The 19,358-nt window shown below is 54.7% G+C and overlaps 1 protein-coding gene across 1 annotated transcript in view; it reads left to right on the top strand.

Moving 5' to 3' along the window:
* The window catches only part of LOXL2 (lysyl oxidase like 2), a 110,158-nt gene that overhangs the window by 85,769 nt on the left and 5,031 nt on the right, over positions 1-19,358 (top strand). Inside the window, exons 7-12 of the mRNA XM_075556504.1 lie at positions 2,546-2,697; positions 3,720-3,887; positions 6,844-7,006; positions 10,490-10,733; positions 17,088-17,203; positions 18,242-18,378. Coding sequence (XP_075412619.1) covers positions 2,546-2,697; positions 3,720-3,887; positions 6,844-7,006; positions 10,490-10,733; positions 17,088-17,203; positions 18,242-18,378 — 980 coding nt within the window. The remainder of the gene's footprint in view (positions 1-2,545; positions 2,698-3,719; positions 3,888-6,843; positions 7,007-10,489; positions 10,734-17,087; positions 17,204-18,241; positions 18,379-19,358) is intronic.

The raw sequence follows: 19,358 nt of genomic DNA on the forward strand, positions 1-19,358 counted from the left end.
AGTGTAAGCCATGTGCTGTGGCCATTGGGTGCCTCTAGTGCTGGTTATCCATGTCCGACGAGACAGTCCCAGTGGCAGTGACCTTGTAGGACAGAGCCGAACTGCCCCATGGGCTTTCCAAGGCTGTAGTCTTTACAGAAGCAGACTGCCACACCTTTCTCCCCCAGAGCGTCTGGTGGGCTGGAACAACTGACCTCACGGTTAACAGCCCGATGCTGAGTACACAGTGTCTCCAGGGCCCCCTCCGTGCAGTGTCAGGTCTGTATTTCATCAACACCTTTTCCATTCCGAATCTTAGGATGCTCCCCATACAAATAGTTGCTGTGTGTTTTTATAAAGTTAGGGCATTTAGACATTTCCCAGGAAATTGAAACTTCATTATTTATGAATTTCCAAGGAAATGGATAACTTAGCTCATACTAACATGAGATGCTTTTTAAAAAAATTTTTTAGATCCTTTTTTTAGGAGCCAGTTATCAAAGTGAGCAATAGTCATTCAAGAAAAGGCTTATTATTGCCAATGAAATAATTCAATAATATGCCTACAGGCTACTTCTGAAGTTAATTACAGATGTCTCCAAAAGTCCCCAGGCAGACCCAAAGCCCCTCCATCAGGCACCCCACCCTCCTTTGTTTCCCTTTGTCCTCTGACCTCACAAGTCTCTGTGTAAGGGGCCGCCGCCTCCCATGAGCACTGGGCTCGTGCAGCCAGAGGCCCGCCTCGTTCCAGACATGCACAGGCCCTCAGTGAATTCAGCATGTGGGCACTGTTCACACTTCCTATGGGCCTGGGCGGCACCGTGACTAAGACCTTTCTTGACTCTGATCCCCAAGGATAGCCCTTGGAACTCACCCGAGGTGTGTCAGGAGGAAGGCCGGGTCTTCTGCGTCCCCAAAAATCAACCTTTGAAAACCCGGTGGAGCAGCTCCACTCAGACACGGGCATTGCCATGAGTTGGAATAGAGTCAATAGCAGTGTCAGGTTGGGGATATGATGCTGGGCATAAGGTTTCATAGCTTCATATTCCCAACTAGTGCCTTAGACGAGGTGGCTTGACACTGTGGCTCAGACAGATTGTGAGGATGGCGCAGGACTGGGGTCGCTATGGGTCAAAGCCGACTCAATGGCACCTAACAACAACAGTTGGGAATACAAAAGGGGAACCTTTGTCCCATCCCTTGGTGGCTCCTCCAAGCCTAGTGGGGAAACCAGACAGATGTTAAGCAAATAACCGGTCGCCTGGATCTGCGTGAAGCAGAGGGCTCAGTGCAGTGAGGCAGTGCAACCACCCTTCTCCAGGAAGAGGCCTGGAAGCTGAGCCTGCAGGAGAGGTGGCAGTCAGGGAGTCAGAAGAGGGAAGAGGAGCTGTCCGGGCCTAGAGGCGCCAAAAGGAGCCCAGTGTGACTGAAGGAGGGGCAGGCAGAGCAGGACAGCAGGTTGGGGTTCAGCTGGTGGAAGTCCTTGTAGGGCATCAGAAAGATGGGGGCTCCTAGAGCAGGCCAGCAGGGTCCAAAGAAGAGTCAAGGGTGAGTCTCAGGAGATGGCCGACAGAGCAGGGTTTCCAGAAGATGGGAGACGGCGGGCTCCGGTCCATCCTCATGGGCTGGAGAGAGGAGTTAATCGTGTGCCCGGATAGGAGCTGAAAGTTGGTCAGACCTGGCATTCTCTCTCCTGAGCGGTACGACCCTCCCTCTGGTGATCGCCGCGCCTGGACTGGAGGCTCCACCTCCACCACCGTGCCCTCCAGGAGGCCTGCCACCGGCCTTCCAGGGCCACACTCCACCCTTGGTCGCAGCGCCTGTGGCCCAGGAGGCATTCTGGATGTGGTCAGTCAGGGACTGGTGGGAAGCTAGAGGCGGAAAAGCCAGAGAGGCCAGGGTGTCTACTCTCGCTGCAGGACCCACGGTCCCCTGCACCCCCCCACCCCCACCCCCAGGCTCCATGCCAGCCTCCGTCAGGTGGTCCCTCCACACAGCCTTCATGCCCTTCCCCACCTACAAGCCTCGGGTGGCATCTGTGCCCACCGTGGCCCACCTCTGTAAGCCATGCTGCCCTTGGTCATTTTCTGCTTTATGCCCATACCTTGGCTTTCATTTTCTAACTCTCTTATTTTTTTTTAATCTTTGTAAACGCTACTCAAATCATTTCATTAGGGGGTGTCATCTGCTTCCTACGGGGTCCCTGACAGCTACAGTCATGCTGCTCCTATTCCTAGATGCCTGGAAGTGCTGGCCTCTAAGCCTTAGATGGTTTCTAGTGGGACCCCTTGCCTCTGTGAGTAGCTTGGCCAAGGTCAGACCGAAAGTTAGTAACAAACTGTTTTTGTTTTTATGAGAGAAGTGATGGTAAGAAGAAGGGGGGTGGGGGAAAGCCAATAGTTTCGTGTCAGGAACTCTGTGCCAGTGACCCAGTATCTTCTCTTCCCCAGAGATAAGAGGTCTCGGTCTTAAGACAGGACATTAGGAGGAAGGACGAGGCTTTCTTGTCCACTCCAGAACATTCCTTCAGAGTTTCTCCTAGCTCACGTCTACTCTGCCTTACCAGGGATCGGGCCCATCCACCTGAATGAAATCGAGTGCACGGGGAAGGAGAAGTCCATCATCGAATGCAAGTTCAATGCCCAGTCTCTGGGCTGCAGCCATGAGGAGGATGCGGGCGTGAGATGCAACGTGCCAGCCATGGGCTTCCAGAAAAAGGTGAGGGGTCCGGGTGCCCAGAGCAGCCTGAATGTGGGTCTACTCACTGAGGCCCCAAACAGTTAAGGCCCAGGGGGGCTCACTCTGAAGTTCAACAGCAGGTGATGAAGTTCTCTGATCAGAAAGCGCTCTGCTCTCCTGTGATCACCATCCATGGCGTTGTCACCTGCCGTCCTCAGTCTGACACAGGGGACATGCATGTGGGAACGCCACCCACTGAGGGCCGGGACAGGCCCTGCCGTTTGACTGCAGCTCAGTCTCTGTGTAAAGCTCTGGGGTACCTGGGACACCCTTCGCAGGGGCCCTTTCCAAGGACCCAGAGCAGCCACATCCCATAGCAGGTCTGCAGGTCACGTAAGCACAAGCCAGGCAGCATTTGGGGAGGAGGACAGTGTTTTGCATTAGAGAGAAAGGAAGACAAATGAACAGGAGACTAGTCAGTGACACACACACACTTCTTCCCTCCCCGAGACAGGCTTCTGAAAGCCAGCATGGGCTCCTCTGCTGGGTTGGCCTTGCCCACAGGGGCACGTTACCAGATGAGGTCCCCTTGGCGACATGACACCAAACCCCCAACCAAACTCATTACCAGTGAGTTGGTTCTGACTCACCGTGACCCTGTGTAAGGTTTCCAGGGCTGTGAGTCTTTACAGGGGCAGAAAGCCTCATCATTCTCCTGCAGAGCAGTCAGTGGGTCTGAATCGCTGGCCTGGGGGTCCAGCACTTACCCAACAGTGCCACCGGGGCTCCAGGCTGCAAGATGCCAAACCTAAACCAAACTCACTGCCAGCCAGCCTGCTCCGACTCCCTCGGCGCATCCTTCTTAACAGCCTTCACACCCAACGGACCTCAGGTCCCAGTGCACATGGCACCGCTCCGTCTGAACGCAGGTCAGCAGGAGGGGGACGGCCTATCTGACCGGAAGCTTGGGCAAAATCAGAACCAGCAGGACCGTGGTGGGAATCTCCTCCCCCAACACCCTCCTCCCCTCTTGGTGACCCTGTCTTCTGTTCCTTTCACAGCTGCGACTGAATGGGGGCCGTAACCCCTACGAGGGCCGGGTGGAGGTGCTGGTGGAGAGAAATGGGTCCCTGGTGTGGGGGACAGTGTGTGGAGAGAACTGGGGCATCGTGGAGGCCATGGTGGTGTGCCGGCAGCTGGGCCTGGGCTTTGCCAGTAACGCCTTCCAGGTGAGAAGCCCCTGCCCAGCCTACTCCCCATCCCTGCTCCTCTTTAATCAGCTTCCTCTTCCATGAAGCCCACCCAGCCCACCTGGGGGTACACAGCAAAGTCCCCTGGACTGGAGCGGAGAGTCCAAGAATCTTAGGTGGCTGTAGCCCTGCTCCTTACAGCTCTGAGCCCTGGGACCGGCTACACCCCACCCCCTCTCGCCGCTCGGCTGAATGAGGAGCTGGACTCAGACCACTGTGAGCCCTGCCAGTGCACGTACAGAAGTTCGCCCTGCCTGGAGAAGGCCTCATCCTGATGTGCCCTCTGTTTCCCCTTCACTGAACTACTATTTTGTTTTTCTAGAACAGGCAGTACTCTCATGTACATTTTTCCCCCTTTTTGATTGTGGTAAAAAGCAAACAGAAAAAGATCGCCACCTTAACCATTTTAAGTGGCCCATGACTCGGCATCTCCTACTCCGCCACGGAGGTGCAGCCATGGCAGCTCTGTGTTGAGCCACATTGTCGTCGAGAGAAACAAAGCAGCCACACTCACATAAGCTTGGGGATAAGGACTTGCTTTACATTAAGAAGCATATTTATATCAGGAAGACCTCCCAGCTCTAGTCGGTGGGTCCGATGCTAGCTGGGGCCCTCATCAGCATCTCCGAGCTGCGGGCCGATGATATGGACAGGGGAAGCGGGAAGCCAGGAGATCCAGGCCTAGGGGTGCCAAGTCCGTTGGATCCAAGGTCGCTGGAAACATAGCAGGGGGCCAACCTCTCTCCAGGTCCATGGCCCAGCTGGTGCCACCCCTGGAGGCAGGACAGAGTCTCAGCATGGGCAAGGGGGTGGGGGTGGGGGAGTTCCCGATGTCTCTCTTGGAACAAGGCCACACCCCCACAGAGGCAGCAGCAGGCTGTGACTTGGTGGGTAAGTTGGACAACCCCGAGACTTCCCCCCAGGTGCAAGTTGGCATAAAAGGAACCGCTGCACTATCCAGTCCCAAATGCGCTTCCTTTGATCACCCAAACAGACCTCAGTACTGGTTCAACAATCACTCCTGTTTCTCCCTCCCCCCTTCCCCTTCCTCCCAGCCCTTCAAACCAAACGTACTGCCTTCAAGTTGATTCGGACTCCTAGGACAGTATAGGATGCCCCTGTGGGTTTTGAGTACTTTCCAGGAGTAGAAAGCCTCCTCTTTCTCCCATGGAGCAGGTGGTGGTTTTGAACAGCTGACCTTGTGGTTAGCAGCCCAATGTGTAACCACTACGCTACCAGGGCTCCTTTCCCAGGCTCTGATTATACCCAATAAACTTTTGTGGGGCCCTATATAGCTGACTCATTTCACTCAGCATAATGTTGTCCAGGCTGAGCTATGCTATGACATGTATCAGAACTGCATTGCTCATTCTGGCTGAATCATATTCTATTGTATGCTTGCACCATGCTTTAAGTTCTCACTCATCTGTGGGTGGACACTGGGGCTGTTTCCATTACTGAGAATAATAAATAACATTGATGTGGAAGTATCTGGTTCAGTCCCTGCCTTAAATTCCAACCTGGGTCTGGAATTGCTGGGTTGTATGGTAATTCTTGGAGCCCTGGTGGTGAGGCCGTTGAGCATTGGACTGCTAACCAAAAGTTTGGCAGCTCAAGCCTACCAACCATTCTTAAGGAGGAAGATGAGGCCGTCTGTATCCATGCAGAGTGACGGCCTTAGAATTCCTCTCTAAGAGGTCATTCTCCTCTGTCTTTGGGTCCCTGTGAGTCTGAATCAGCTTGGCAGCCGTGGTTTGTATCGTTTTGTTTTAAAGAATAATTCTGAGGACTCTTGGGTACACTGTGGTTAAATGCTAGGCTACGAAACAAAGGTTGCAAATTTGAAGCCCATGGCTGTGCCCGAGGAGAAAGATGTGCTTCTGTAGAGATCGCAACCTTGGAAGCCCTCTGGGGCATGTCTCCCCTGTCCTGCAGGGTGGCAGTGAGTCAGAACCAACTGGACAGCAGTGCACTGACCAACGTGTCTCCCAGTGTGATAATAGCCATCCGTTGGGTGGTGATACAGGCCTGCCTTGACGTCAGTCCCAAACCTCCCATCGACCACAAGCCCTGTCCCCATTCCAGGCTCTAGGTTGCTTGGCAGGGAGGTGTGATGAGGGAGGGAGAGTGAAGGGTTGGGTGAGGTGCTCTCAAAGCCTTCCTGCTCTAATGCCCTCTCCTTTGAGGATCCCAGGAAGACTTCTCAAACCCGAACCTTGCCTCGTGCCCTAAGCCTGAGACACCCCCAGAGCACAGACACCTGTGCTCTCATCCCAGCTCGCCACTTGGTTCCCCCCACTCTGTTCTTCCCCTTCCTTGGCTGGGAAGTTCTGTGAAATGTGAGAGCATAGTCTAACAGTGTCTTGAAGCACCTCAATTTTAAGAGCTCCGATAAATCTTAGTCTCACCAACTTGGGGTCTCTTCAGCCTCTGTGCTGAGCCATCATACTAATTGCTCTCCTCAGAATTAAATCCGGAGGCTAGCCTACCTCTCATCGAACTTTCTGGCACATGCAAATAGATTTCTTCTCTTCTGACAGTTACGATCAATTGGTAATGTCTTCCCAGAGTGCTCTGTTGAGAAGGAGTCTGAATTCCATTCGGGCTCACAGGAGACAAAGCTCTGATCAGTTAGTAATGTCTGCTCTAGGCTGGGGATGGGGGAGCAGCTGCAGGGGTGGCAGGTGGTTGCCATCCTGACATTCAACATGGAACACTTGTTTGCAGCCTTAGCTGTCTTTTCTCAATGGCTAGGGTCTCTCTCACTGCCACCAGTGACTTGGGTAAGTAGCTCTCTGGGCCTCAGCTGCCTCCATCTGATAAATGAGGATCATAAACCCTGGGCGTTTTTATGAAGCTGCAATTGGATAAAGTCGGTGAGAAAGTGGCAATGCACGCTGACATACCGGCTGTCTCTCTTGTTGATTCCCTCCAGGAAACCTGGTACTGGCACGGGAACATCTACTCCAATAAAGTGGTCATGAGCGGAGTGAAGTGTTCGGGCACAGAGCTGTCCCTGGCCCACTGCCACCAGGATGAGGAGGTGGCCTGCCCCCAGGGCGGGGTGCAGTTCGGGGCTGGAGTCGCCTGCTCAGAAAGTAAGAGCTCCCGGGGCGAGTAGTCCACCCTCCCCACCAAGATCCAGGAGAGAACCGGTCTCACCCTGCGAGGCTCTGCCCACTAGCTGAGCAAAAGGGTGTGGGTGGGGTGGACCAAACTCACTCCTGCAGTGTCTGTTCTGACTCACAGTGGCCCTGGAGGACAGAGTAGAATCACTCGCTGGAGTCTCCAGGACTGTGACTCTTTATACATGGACAGATAGTCTCGTCTTTTCTCCTGATCGGTTTGAACCTCTGACCTTGTGCTTAGCAGCTCAGCACTTGACCCACAGAACCACCAGGGATCCCGGCCAAGAAGACATCAGAGATTAATTCTAATGATGTGATAAGAGTCAGGGACGAAGAGAACTTCCCCCACTGGACACATCCTTCCAACCACCCAGCTCCTGCAGATGACACCGAGCAGTGTGAAGAGGGAGGAGGGACTTGGGCGTCTGGCAGACTTAGGGTTCAGCACCCAAGCCAGCGTTTACTATTAAGTAGCCTTGGCACATTTGATGGCTGGGGACTCTTTGTTCTCATCAATTAAATACGGATCCAAATGCCTTTTTCCGCACCTTTCTGAGGAAGGGACTCAGCCAGCATCAGCCACCTCCCTTACCCCTGCTTTCTCCTTCCATACCCTCAGGGCAGCTTCTTGGGGACTCCCTCAGAGCCCAAAAGAAAAGGAAAAGATAGAAGGGGAAATCCCAGCCAGGACACAGAAGCAGCAGCTTCATGCCCAGAGGAGCCAGGGGAGTGCCAGCTGGCCAGCCTTGTGGGCCTGGGAGTCTCCAGAGTCTATAACCCCCATCTCCCCACCCAGCCCAGGACCTTGGAAAGCCATCCCTGGCAATCACACTTGGGAAGCAGAGCAAGCCCAGAAACTGGCCGGGGACATGGAGACTGTACCTGTCACTATTAGTTGACACTGGCTACGGTAGTTAACTGTTAGGGTCTAGAGTCGGTTTTTTATTTGTTTGTTCGAAAACCTGGAAATGAAATGCAACGATGGATATATGCCAGTGCCTAAGCCACACTGATGTGCTGCCATTGGCCACCACGGAGCTGGTGAGACCTGCAGGAGCTCAGTCCTTTCAGCCCTCCCACCAACCCCTTCTCCTTCGAGACTCAGACAGCCTAAGGCCTGGAAAGCAAGATGCTCCACTCCTAGCAGCAGCCTCGTTGGGAGACACCCCCTGGGGCTGGCAGCAAGCAGGCAAAATGAGGTCACACCCTTAGTGGGGGGAGGGGGTCTCTGCTTTAATGATTAACTTATGTTTGCAGTACCCCATCCTTTCCAAGATAAGTAAATAAGATCATGTGAACTTAAACAACGTTCAAGGGAGCATAAATTAAGCGCAGATGTTGAAGGATAGTTATTGGTGGGCGGGGTTTAAAGAGAGACAGGAGAAAGGCTGATTTGGGCTTTTAATTCCGTAGGGCCCTAGGAGGAGCCCTGGTGGTGTCGTGGCTACGAGTTGGGCTGCTACTTGCAAAGTCAGTAGTTCAAACCCACTAGCTGCTCCCTGGAAGAACTATGGGGCTTTCTACTCCCAGAGCGAGTTACACTCTCAGAATCTCACAGGGGCACTGTCCTATAGGGTCACTGAGTCAGAGTAGGCTCTATGGCAGTGTGGTTTTGGTATAGAGTCCGGTGGCAGAAAGATGAGGCGTTCTGCTTCCACATGAGTTACAGTCTGAGAAACCCACAGGGGCAGTTGGGCCTTGCCCTCTGGGGTCACTATGAGGCAGTGGCAGTGAGGCCTGGTCATGTTTCTGAAAGGTCACAGGTTGAACAAACCGGTAGCTGCTCTCCACTGCACAGGTGGCCTCACAGAGAATGGGGATTGACTTAGCCGGAGCCGTGTGTGCCTTCTGCGTCCCTGGGGCAGACCCACAAAGTGCTATGGACCCTTGCCACGCGTGTGCGGCTTAGATTGCAGCCATCCCGAGCGTGTCTGCAGGAGGCAGCTCACGGCTCTTGACTTCCTATGACTCAATGCACTCTGGAGAGCGAGAAGGGAAAGCACCTTCCCTCGCGATCTCACTTTTTCTCTTCCGAGCAATCATACGCGCCAGCAGCCTGCAAGTCTGTCTTGATCGCTCTCTTTCTCTCCCTCATCTCCCACCACAGTCACTTGGTTTACATCTGTCAGTGTTGTCTTGGCTGCCTTCCACCCCACCCTCACTCACTGCCTGTGACCACTTGGCTGCCATCTACAGGGAGACTACGGCCAAGGGCCCTCCCTGCGGCCCCACCCCCTCGGTTGCTTCTCCAGTTTCATGCCAGACTAAACACTAGGCTCTCCCACGCACACGACTGCTTGGTCTGGTGTCCCCAAGGCTCGTGCTGTCCTGGTCTCCCACCCCTGACTCTCCTCTGCTTGGTGACCACACATGCGTCCATCCTCGTCCACACCGTAGACCCCTGGCCCAGGCTACCTGTTCTGCTTGGAATGCTCCCTCCATGAACTGGGATGGGGTCGTGGTAGTAGTAGTAGTAGTAGTAGTAATAGTGGTGTGTGTGTGTTTCTAAGCCAAAAACTATTGCCGCAAGTCCATTCCAGCTCAAAGTAACCCCCATAAACAAGAACAAAGCTGCCCCACTGGGTGTCCAGAGGTGTAACCTACTCGGAAGCAGACTGCCACATCTTTGTCCCGCAGAGTGGCTGAGGAGTTCCAATGGCCAACTTTTAGGTTAGGGGCCAAATGCTTAACTCTGTGTGCCACCAATGCCCCTGATGAAAGGCTTGGCCTTATCAACTTGCCCCAATTGCTGTTCATCCTTCAGCGAGCAAGTGACACCTTACTCCCCCACCAAAGAAGCCTGTGCAGGGGACAGTGTGGCAATGAGCAGAAAGAGGCCACCCAGTGCCCCAGCCATGTCACTTACTGAAAGGAATTTTAAAGAAATAAAGTTATACGCCCAAATTTACTACAGGCTGCTTATCTTAGCTGTAGCCACAAAAGACGATAAAAGAATAGTATCCATAATCAGACACCACAGGGTGGGGCTATGACTCAGCTGTGATACATTACCATGAAATTGGTGTTGGTTAACCAGGACATAGGCCCTGCCATCTTTGAAAGGGAGCAGTGTCCATGACCATAAGTGGTGCACACCTTAGACAACAAATTGACTGTGGTCTGGAGGATCAGAATGAGTTAGCAACTGCGTGCACTCTTGAGTAGCACGTGGAGGTTGTCTGTCATCCTGGACATCTGAAGTTTAAGCCACTTGGAGGTCAGGGGCAATCACGCAGACTCTTGTGACCCCTCGCTCAGATTCCACAACTGGGCTGGTCGTGGAGAGGTGTGACAAGGACACCGGAGAATGGCCGGCTTAATTTGGGCCAGGGACTCAAGAGAGCCAGTAACCTGGAGGAGAACTATAGTCCGTTCCAGAAGGGGTGGGTGACTGGCAGGAATCGGAAGTGAGGGCTCCTGGCCTCGTTCATCACCCTGCCTGCCCCTCCCCAGCGGCCCCTGACCTGGTCCTCAACGCCGAGATGGTCCAGCAGACCACCTACTTGGAAGACCGGCCCATGGTTATGCTGCAGTGTGCCCTGGAGGAGAACTGCCTGGCGGCCTCAGCCGCCCACACCAACCCCACCACGGGCTACCGCCGCCTCCTCCGCTTCTCCTCCCAGATCCACAACAACGGCCAGGCCGACTTCCGACCCAAGAACGGCCGCCATGCCTGGATCTGGCACGACTGCCACAGGTGAGTCTCCGTCTACTGTCCCAGGTGTCCAGCCAACATCCAGCAGGGCCACAGAAAGGGGGTTCGAGAGAGCTGGGGGGCACCCAGCAGAGGGGGTTTGGTGCTGGACTGCTAACCTCATGGTCAGCAGTATGAGTTGGAATCAGCTCCATAGCAGTGTGCGTGATTTTGAAGTGCCCATCCATCAGGCCTGCCTCACCTGGTCCAGCCCTGCTCTTGCCTCCCGCACCCCTCCCATCTGGAAATCACTCTGTTGTGAGCTCTTCCCACCCCCTCCCCGCTGCAAAGGCCCTTTCCTGGCTTACACTCAGCCTTTGCCAAGATGTGCCCACAGCCAGGGTCCCTGGGCGCGCTCGGGAGGGTGCTCTGGGGATCTGTGGCTGTTGGCCATGCAGTTTATTTTTAAATGTAGCTTAAACCGCAGTACAAACTTTAAGACCTGTAAGAAGACAAGAGTCACAAGACCTATTCTCTAAACCCAACTTGTCTCTTAACCGGCCCCGTCTGCCAGCCAGTCAGGTCACATCGCCTGGGACACACCTGGTGTCCCTGTCAGCTCTGCCAGTGGGTGGAGCTGGCCCCAGGGCTGTAAATTCTGCACAGCAACAGAGTGGTATCCTAGCATGCAGGCGTGCGCGCGTGCGTGTGTGTGTGTGTGTGTGTGTTGTGTATCCTTGATTCTTAACTCATCCAGAGCCCGATACCCATGCCTGGTCACACGCTTCTGCTGAGGCCTGAGCTGGGCAGGTAGAGGGCATAGAAGCAAACCTGCTGGATGGGAAAGGAAGGGAGGGGCACCTCTGTTATTCAACCCAGAGGCCTGGGCTTGGTGGCTCCCTGTCAGTGCCACAGAGAGCTCCTGAAGAAAACCAAGCACCGGTTTGTACCAGATTCCAGAATCCATGAGTGAGTTCTGAGGGACAGCAGGCTCGGTCTCTCCGGAGAAATGTTGACTCCCAGGCCCCCCTACAGAACTATGCATCTCAGCCTGCTGGTTACCAGGCTCCCCGAGTGTGCAGGTCTTGAATCTTCCATCCAGCTCCAAACTGTGATGCGACCCCTGTTAGGGGCCGAGGAACCAGCACTGACCAAGCCGCTTCAAAGTGCAGACACATGCACTAACCCTCGCTTCACAGCGACGGAATTGGAGGCTCGAGGTTTCTGCAACTGTCCCGGGATAATACAGAGTCAACAGCGGGGATCTCGGCTTGGGCCTGCCTGACTCCGAAGGACTTTCTTTCCCTTATCTCTGCCGACTCCCAACGGGAAAGCCGTCTCCAGCTTCTGCAGGACACAATGTGGATCCTTGTCATATTCCAATCAGTGAGGGGGATACAGTTGTTCAACCTGTTTCCGATGAAGAGACCCAGATATACCCTAAAGAAGCTGTTTTTCCTATACAATTTTATCTGCGTTTTCTGAACGTCTGAATTTAGCCAAAGACTGCGGGGCCTTAAGATAGAAAGAAGCGTGTCGGTACCCCCCCACCCCCCAGCTGCGAGCCCAAGAATGAACTAAGTGTACCGGGACTGACCTCCTGTAGGTCATCTGGGTGGACGCCCGCATCTGCAGAGGCTGACGCTGCCCAGGGTCTATAAGTAGAAGGAAATTGCATCTCGGCCCTCCATATGGTGGTCCACCCAGAGATTACTGGGGACATATACTTATGGCCTCACCAAGGAATCCTTCAGTCCTCTAAGAATAGTCACATGGTGACATCATTGAAGTGCTTTTTCTGGTCTGGAGCTCTGGGGGTGCTCCTCCCCACCCTCTCTGTGGTCTGGTCCTTCCTTGACTTGCACATGTGCCAGTCGATGGCTGGCGGGGTGGGGGGGGGATGAGTAGGAGGCAAAATGGCTAAGCCCCTGTCCCTTCCCCGGCCGGGGCCACATCCCAGGAAACCATGGCCAGGCCAGCCAAGGGTAAGAGGACCAAAGGCGAGAGACTTCTCCTGGCTTTGAGGGGGGCCTTTGCAACAGGGCTCTGGCCTCAAACCTCTGGGAGTCCCTTTTGGAGCCAGAGGAGAGCTGGTCCTTCCTCCCCTCTGTGGGAAAAGAAACAACGTTTAGAAGACGTCACATATGAATTCCGGAGCTGTGCTGCACTCTGAAGCCCATGTGTGGAGTCCAAACTGAGAACCACTGGCTCCAGATAGTATGCATGGGGGACGCTCACTTCCGATTGAGTTCACCCAGCAATGGGCCAACGAGCTGCGTTCTTTGAGAGCACCAAGATGAAACACAAAGATGGACACCGGGAGTTTCCCTGACAACTAGAAAGAGAGCCAGCATATCCTCTCACTCCCAGAGACATGGTCTTCCGTGGGCCTGGTGGCCCTTGGCTGAGGATCTTGGGGCCCCCCTGTTCCCTTCACCCAGAGGCTGGGATGCACCCAGCACAGCCTTTGACTAGGTACCTCCCTAGGGTCTGGGGTATTCCTGCCTGCGGGGCTGCAGAGACTGTGCCTGCCCCTCCGTGGAAGTCCTGGGTGAGATATGGGAGCTGAAGGAGCAGAGAGGTGGAGCCAGGGTAGCAGCTTCCCTCTGAGCTACAGAAAGATGCCACTCCGCTGCAAAGGGAGACTTCTGCTCGCTCCGCCCTGACTCCCCATGTGCTGAGCAGTCCTCTGGTCCTGGGAGGGTGGGGACAAGCCCTGCAGATGTGAGGGAGGCTCTGTTTTCATCACACCCGTGGAGCTGTGTTCCTCCCCGGGGGCCGCCGCTCACACGTGGGACTGTCGGGCAGTGCGAGCCGAGGAGCCCTGGCCCTGTATGGCTGGGTCCCCTGGGACTGGACCCTGGATTGAGTGTTGTCTGGACAAGCTCCAGAGCATGCACGCCTTCTCGGGCTCAGCAGGGTGCTGGCTCTGGCTCCATTCTGGAGGTCTCAACCCAAGTGTGAGACAGATTAGGGGACAGATTTCTCAAAGACTGACCAGGCTCCATCAAGTCAAGTTGGACCCCTGGCAGCCCCATACGTGTCAGACCTGAGCCCCACGGTGCTGCGTGCAATGGCTGGTTTCCCCAAACTAGATGCCAGACCTTTCTTCGAAGGCACCCGGGCTGGACTTGAACCTCCCACCTCCCACTAAGTTGATGAGCACTGTCACCGCTTGCACCGCCCAGGGACTCTGAGGGGAAAGAGAGAGAAGCAAAGGGTCTTGGGCACAAAGTTCACGGATTCTGGTTGAATGTTTCATTTAGGCTCTCAAAGACCTACGATAAAAACAAACAGAGCCTTCCATCTTTCTCAGAACTAGCTTGTTCTGTCACGCAACCGCTCCTGCCTGGACTAGCGTCATCTCTTAAAATAGCAACATCTGCATGGCTGTCAACCAGCTGTGATCTTGGGGGTCTCCTGCTTCCTTCACCCAGGAACTGGGATGCACCCATCTCAGCCTTGTGACTGGAGCCAGTAAAAGCTAGGTACCTCACTAGGGTCTTGGGTATCCAGTTCTCTTATGAGCATTCTGGAATTTCTCTCCAAGGCTGAATGGCTGGGTCTATGCCTTGAGCCCTGGTGGCAGTGTGGTTACACGTTGGGCTGGGATCCACAAGGCCAGCAGTTCGAAACCATTCGCCTCTCCTTGGGAGAAAGATGAGGCTTTCTCTTCTCATGGAGATTTACAGTCTCGGAAACCCACAGGGGCCATTCTGCCCTGAGAGTTGGCATCAACACAATGGCATGAGTTTGGTTTGGGGACTCTAATCAAGCCTCCTCCTTTTAGGCTAAAAAAAGGGAAAGACGTCTTCACAGTCAGGATGCTTTCTCCCATCTTCCCAGCATCCAGCCTGTGTCTCTTGGGGCATCATGGAGAAGTCTGGGGGTGGGGAGGTGGGGTGCTCCCAGGTTCTCCATCCTTCCCATTGGGAACAAGATGTAGCCCCAGGTGCTGTCTACTTTTCATCATCAATCAGAGGCTCCAGGACAGAAGCTAGTTTAAATTGAGAGTCTCCAAACCAGCTGGTTCTTTCTTTTTTAAAAATCATTTTATTGGGGGCTTGTACTGCTCGTATCACAATCCATCCATCCATCCATCCATCCATCCATCCATCCATCCATCCATCCATCCATTGTGTCAAGCACATTTCCAAACAGTTTCTTTCGAGTGGAGCCCTTGGCAGCTGTTTCTGGGTAGGAAAATCTAAAGAGCAGGGGAAGAATTTTAAACCAGGTCTGCAGGAGGCCAGAGGGGTGGGCCACGGTCCGCCCTACAAGAGTCTGTCTGGGGACTCCTGTCTGAATTCTGTTTAGACAACGAACCATAAACGTGTTTCTCCTCAGTCTTTCCAGTCGGTAAACATGGTAACATAAGCCCCTTTCTGAATGAGGCAGACGTTTTTTAGGCAGTGAGTCAGACCGCCTGTCTCATCTGGCTCCTTCGGGAAGCCAGACAAGATACTTTCAAAGTCATCGCCCGGCTGCTGCAGAATGCCTCCTTGTGAGGGTGCTTGGTGAGCCACTAGCCCAGAACCGCGGCCCCGGAAACGCCAGCCACCTGGGAGAGACCCACTGAGGAGGCTCTTGTTTTATTTTTAGTGTCAGCAAACACAGGAGGAAGAAAAATGAGCCTCTAATTTCCTCTCTGAAAACCTATCCTTTTAATTCTCCTCTTCCCCCAGCACTCTACTCCGGGTCACCAGGGAGGGAGCCCCAGAAAAAGCACGAGGGCCGGGGCATGGGTGTGTGTTGGGGGGGCGGTGTCAGGAAGCTGGCGCTGGCCAGGGAGGACAGGAGTGAGACTAAGGAGAACGCTCACAGGTGCCGAGGACCCCCCACCACCACCACCATGACAAGCCGCACTGAAGCTTTTGTATGGGCTCTGTCTTATTTGATCCTTAAAGCATCCGTCGGCCTGGGGAACAAATAGCCTTTCCACTAAGCCAAACAAGCGACTCGACTCGTACCTGGATGTCTTACTCTTCAGATTCCCACTGTGCCAAATCGGACAGGCGGAGGTGGGCGTGAATGGTTGCAGTTGTTCTCGACATACGTGGCAGCTTAGGTTCAGCCTAGAGAAGCCCTGCTTTCTTCAGCCCTGGGTCTGTCCCAAACCCACCTGAGAGGTCCAGGAAGGCGCCGCGGCTACAGGTGGCAGCCAGGTGTCCTCTTGTTTATTCAGAGCCCCTTTCCCAGAACCGGCCTGTGTCCTGGCCGCTGCACTAGGGAGGAGATGGAACATCAGGGTGTAAGCTGTCATCCAGGTGAAGGGCGGCGGTCGCTCAAGTCCACTCTCCTCTGCAGCCCGGGGCACGCACTCTGAGGATGGCTCGGTCAGCTCTCCATAGGCCCTCAGAGCTGTCTTCTCCCCATGTCAGGAATACCAGCTCCCTGAAGCTCCCTAGAGCTGCCCTGCACCCTCCATGGTCAATGAGGAACCGGTGCAGACCCTGGGGTCGGCTCAGCCCCATCCCTCTGCCTGTCACCGCTGTGTGTTGTCACATATTCGGGACTCGCGCTGTGGTTGGCGATGCTTAGTCTTCCCTCCCGCCCCTTCCTCCACCTGCCCATCCTTTTGGCTTTCTTTCCTCTCCTACTGTAGTCCTACTCTAAAGATTATTTGTTTTTGCTTTTTAATCATTTTATTAGGGGTTCATACAACTCTTATCACGATCCATACATACATCCATTGTGCCAAGCACATTTGTACATTCATTGCCCTCACCATTCTCAAAACATTTGCTCTCCACCCAAGTCCCTGGCATCTAAAAATTATTTAAGAAGATGTTTAGATTTGACTCTCCTTTGTCTGAAGAAAGGGTGACAGGTAGAAATGGGCGGAGAGTTCCAATTTGAACCTAAAGCAGGGCCCTGGTGATGAAGAAGAAAGGAGGAGGAGGAAGGGAGAAGAACCAGGTCCTGTGCTTCTCCCTTTCCCTCACTTATCAATACCCATGGTGTTCCCCTGAATTATGTGTACTCTTAATCCCACTGAGCGGATGACAGAACTTGCTTATCAGACCCAGGGCCTATGCACTGAAGGACCACCCTCACCAGCTTCTGCGTCTGCCTGGCCTTCCCCAGCCTCCACCTTGGTGCCCACTCCTCTCCCAGCCTTACCACTCTTTGGACCATAGTTTCCCATGCTAATTTGGCCTACTGCCCCCTTTTTGGAACAAAAAAAGTACTCGGTGTTGTCCTCCCCCCCCCCCCACTGCAATTAAAAAACATGCAGCCCACAATCCAGGATAAAGTGTAGGTATCTGCTTTTGCAGCCCCGCCTCCCCCCTGGATGGCTCACTTTGGGAAACACTATTCTGGCTCCTGTTGCTCCGGGTGGCCCTGGAAGCACACTGCCCGCGAGCACAGCAGCTGCTCCGCACACTGACCTCCAGCCCTCCCTCTTGCTCCCAGGCACTATCACAGCATGGAAGTGTTCACCCACTACGACCTCTTGAACCTCAACGGCACCAAGGTGGCGCAGGGCCACAAGGCCAGCTTCTGCCTGGAGGACACAGAATGTGAAGGAGGTATCCTTGCGGGGAGGGAGGTGGGACCTTCGGAGGGACACTGGGTTGTGTCATCCTGGCGCTGCGGGCCCTGGACACAACTGTACTCGGGCCTTCGCTGGCCGGACTGTAGAGAGGAGGCTCTGTGAATAGGCTGCATGAGGTCTTACACAGCTACTGCTTGAGGGTGCAGGGCGGGGGGGAGGCCTGGTCACCGCAGACCTCCACACAGTCTCCAGGGTGCCTGTGCTTCCAACCCTTCACCCTGACCCATCTAGCCCTCACCAACTGGCTGTCGGGATCCTTCCTTCCCACCTATCCCACTGCCAGTTGGCTCACATCCCACCCAGCCATTCAGATCCGATGGCAAATGTCCCAGCTCTGAGGTCCCCAGTCTCCCCTGGCCAGGCCAGTGCTCTGCTCACCCTTCCAGCAGGGCTGCGTGCCTGCACTGTGGCACGCTGTTTGCCACCCCACGGGACCCACGCTTCTCATTCCTTTTGGTGTCCCCAATGCCTAGAACAGTGCCCCCGCCCGAGCACCTCCCCAGAAGTGTGTACTCATAGGGCTCTTCACGGGGCGCCCCACCACTGAGTGCTGCAGTCACACAGCAAGCCGTTTCTGCAGCCGTGCCAGGCATAACAGTGGCAGATAAGCCAGCCCTAGAGCCTCCGCTGCAATTGCTGCTAGTCCACAGGGAGGCAGGAGAACACTCCCAGGAGGCAAAAGAAGACGCATGTGAGCGTTCCCAGATAAAGGACACTCATTCCCAGGCTAACAGCCCGGACAGTAAAGTCAGGATGGACTAACATGATCTGAGGAGGCTTAGGGGGGTGGTGGGGGTCGGCGCTTTAGCCAGCCTGTGGGGAAGCTGGTGGCTGGGTGGGAATCGAGGAGCTAAGCTGCAATGAGACCAGAGCAGCACTCGGAGGGCAGGGCTGCGCTCCTGCGCCCAGATGATGTCGAGGCTGCAGGGCGTGTGGGGTATGGTTCTGTGAGAGGGGCAGGTGTGGACAGTGGGAGTGGACAGTGACAGGCCACCTGCCGTCCTGCCTGCAGACATCCAGAAGAATTATGAATGTGCCAACTTTGGCGAGCAGGGCATCACCATGGGCTGCTGGGACATTTACCGCCATGACATCGACTGCCAGTGGATCGACATCACCGACGTGCCCCCAGGGGAATACCTGTTTCAGGTGAGGGGGGAGGGAGGGGGCTCCAGGCCCCAGGTGATGGGAGGGTGGTCCTTTGGTCCAGGGAGTATGGAGAAGCGGGGTGGGGGGGGTGTCATTCTCTTTCCTTAAGCGAGGAGGCAGGCTGTCTCAGACTGTCTGCAGACCTCACACTTACACCCAAAGGCCATCAAGCATTCATGAGCTAATCTACGTGTGTGAGGCATGTGGGGGGATGAGAAATAGGGGCTGTTGGGACCAATGGGGGACTCGAAACGCCAACGATATTTGCATTTAATCCCATTAACTAAACCCAGTGCATGCAAAGCAAAATGCATTTGGTTCTCAAGCCAAGCATTTGTGCTACGGAGTCGCAAGGAATTCACACACCTCTTGCCTCCTTCTGAGCTGACTTCTCACCCCCCACCCCGATGTCTCCCTGCCTGGACTGTCCCAGCGGAAAGGAACAGCTTAGGACCTACAGAGCCGTTCATGCTCCCCAAAATACCTGCCTCAGAAAAGGGTCTACAGAGAAAATACTCCCCTGGCAGAGCAGGGCCCCAGAGTAGCAAACGCTAGCACCAGACAGCCTGTCAGAGCCCGGTAGCTGGGAACAGAGCACGCCCAGGGCCAGCCCTGCTGACTCCTGGAAGCAGCAGCTCCTGATTGGTGGAAGGTGACCCTAAAGGCCAGCCAGCCCTAACCAAACCCAATCCACAGCGACCCTGTAGAGCAGGGGTTCTCTACCTTCCTAATGCCGGGACCCTTTCGTACAGTTCCTCATATATGGTGACCCCCCTCGAACTATAAAATTATTTTTGTTGCTACTTCATCACTGTCATTTTGCTACTGTGATGAATCGTGTGACCCCTGGGAAAGGGTCGCTCAAGCCCCAGGTTGAGAACCGCTGCTGTGGAGGTTCTCCCAAGCTGTGAAGCTCCACGGCAGGAGCAGCAGCCCTGTCCTTGCTCAGAGCGGCCGGGGCACCGGGGGCTCTGAGGACC

The sequence above is a fragment of the Tenrec ecaudatus genome, chromosome 8 (genome assembly GCF_050624435.1).
Source record: "Tenrec ecaudatus isolate mTenEca1 chromosome 8, mTenEca1.hap1, whole genome shotgun sequence".
NCBI classification, from domain to species: Eukaryota; Metazoa; Chordata; class Mammalia; order Afrosoricida; family Tenrecidae; genus Tenrec; species Tenrec ecaudatus.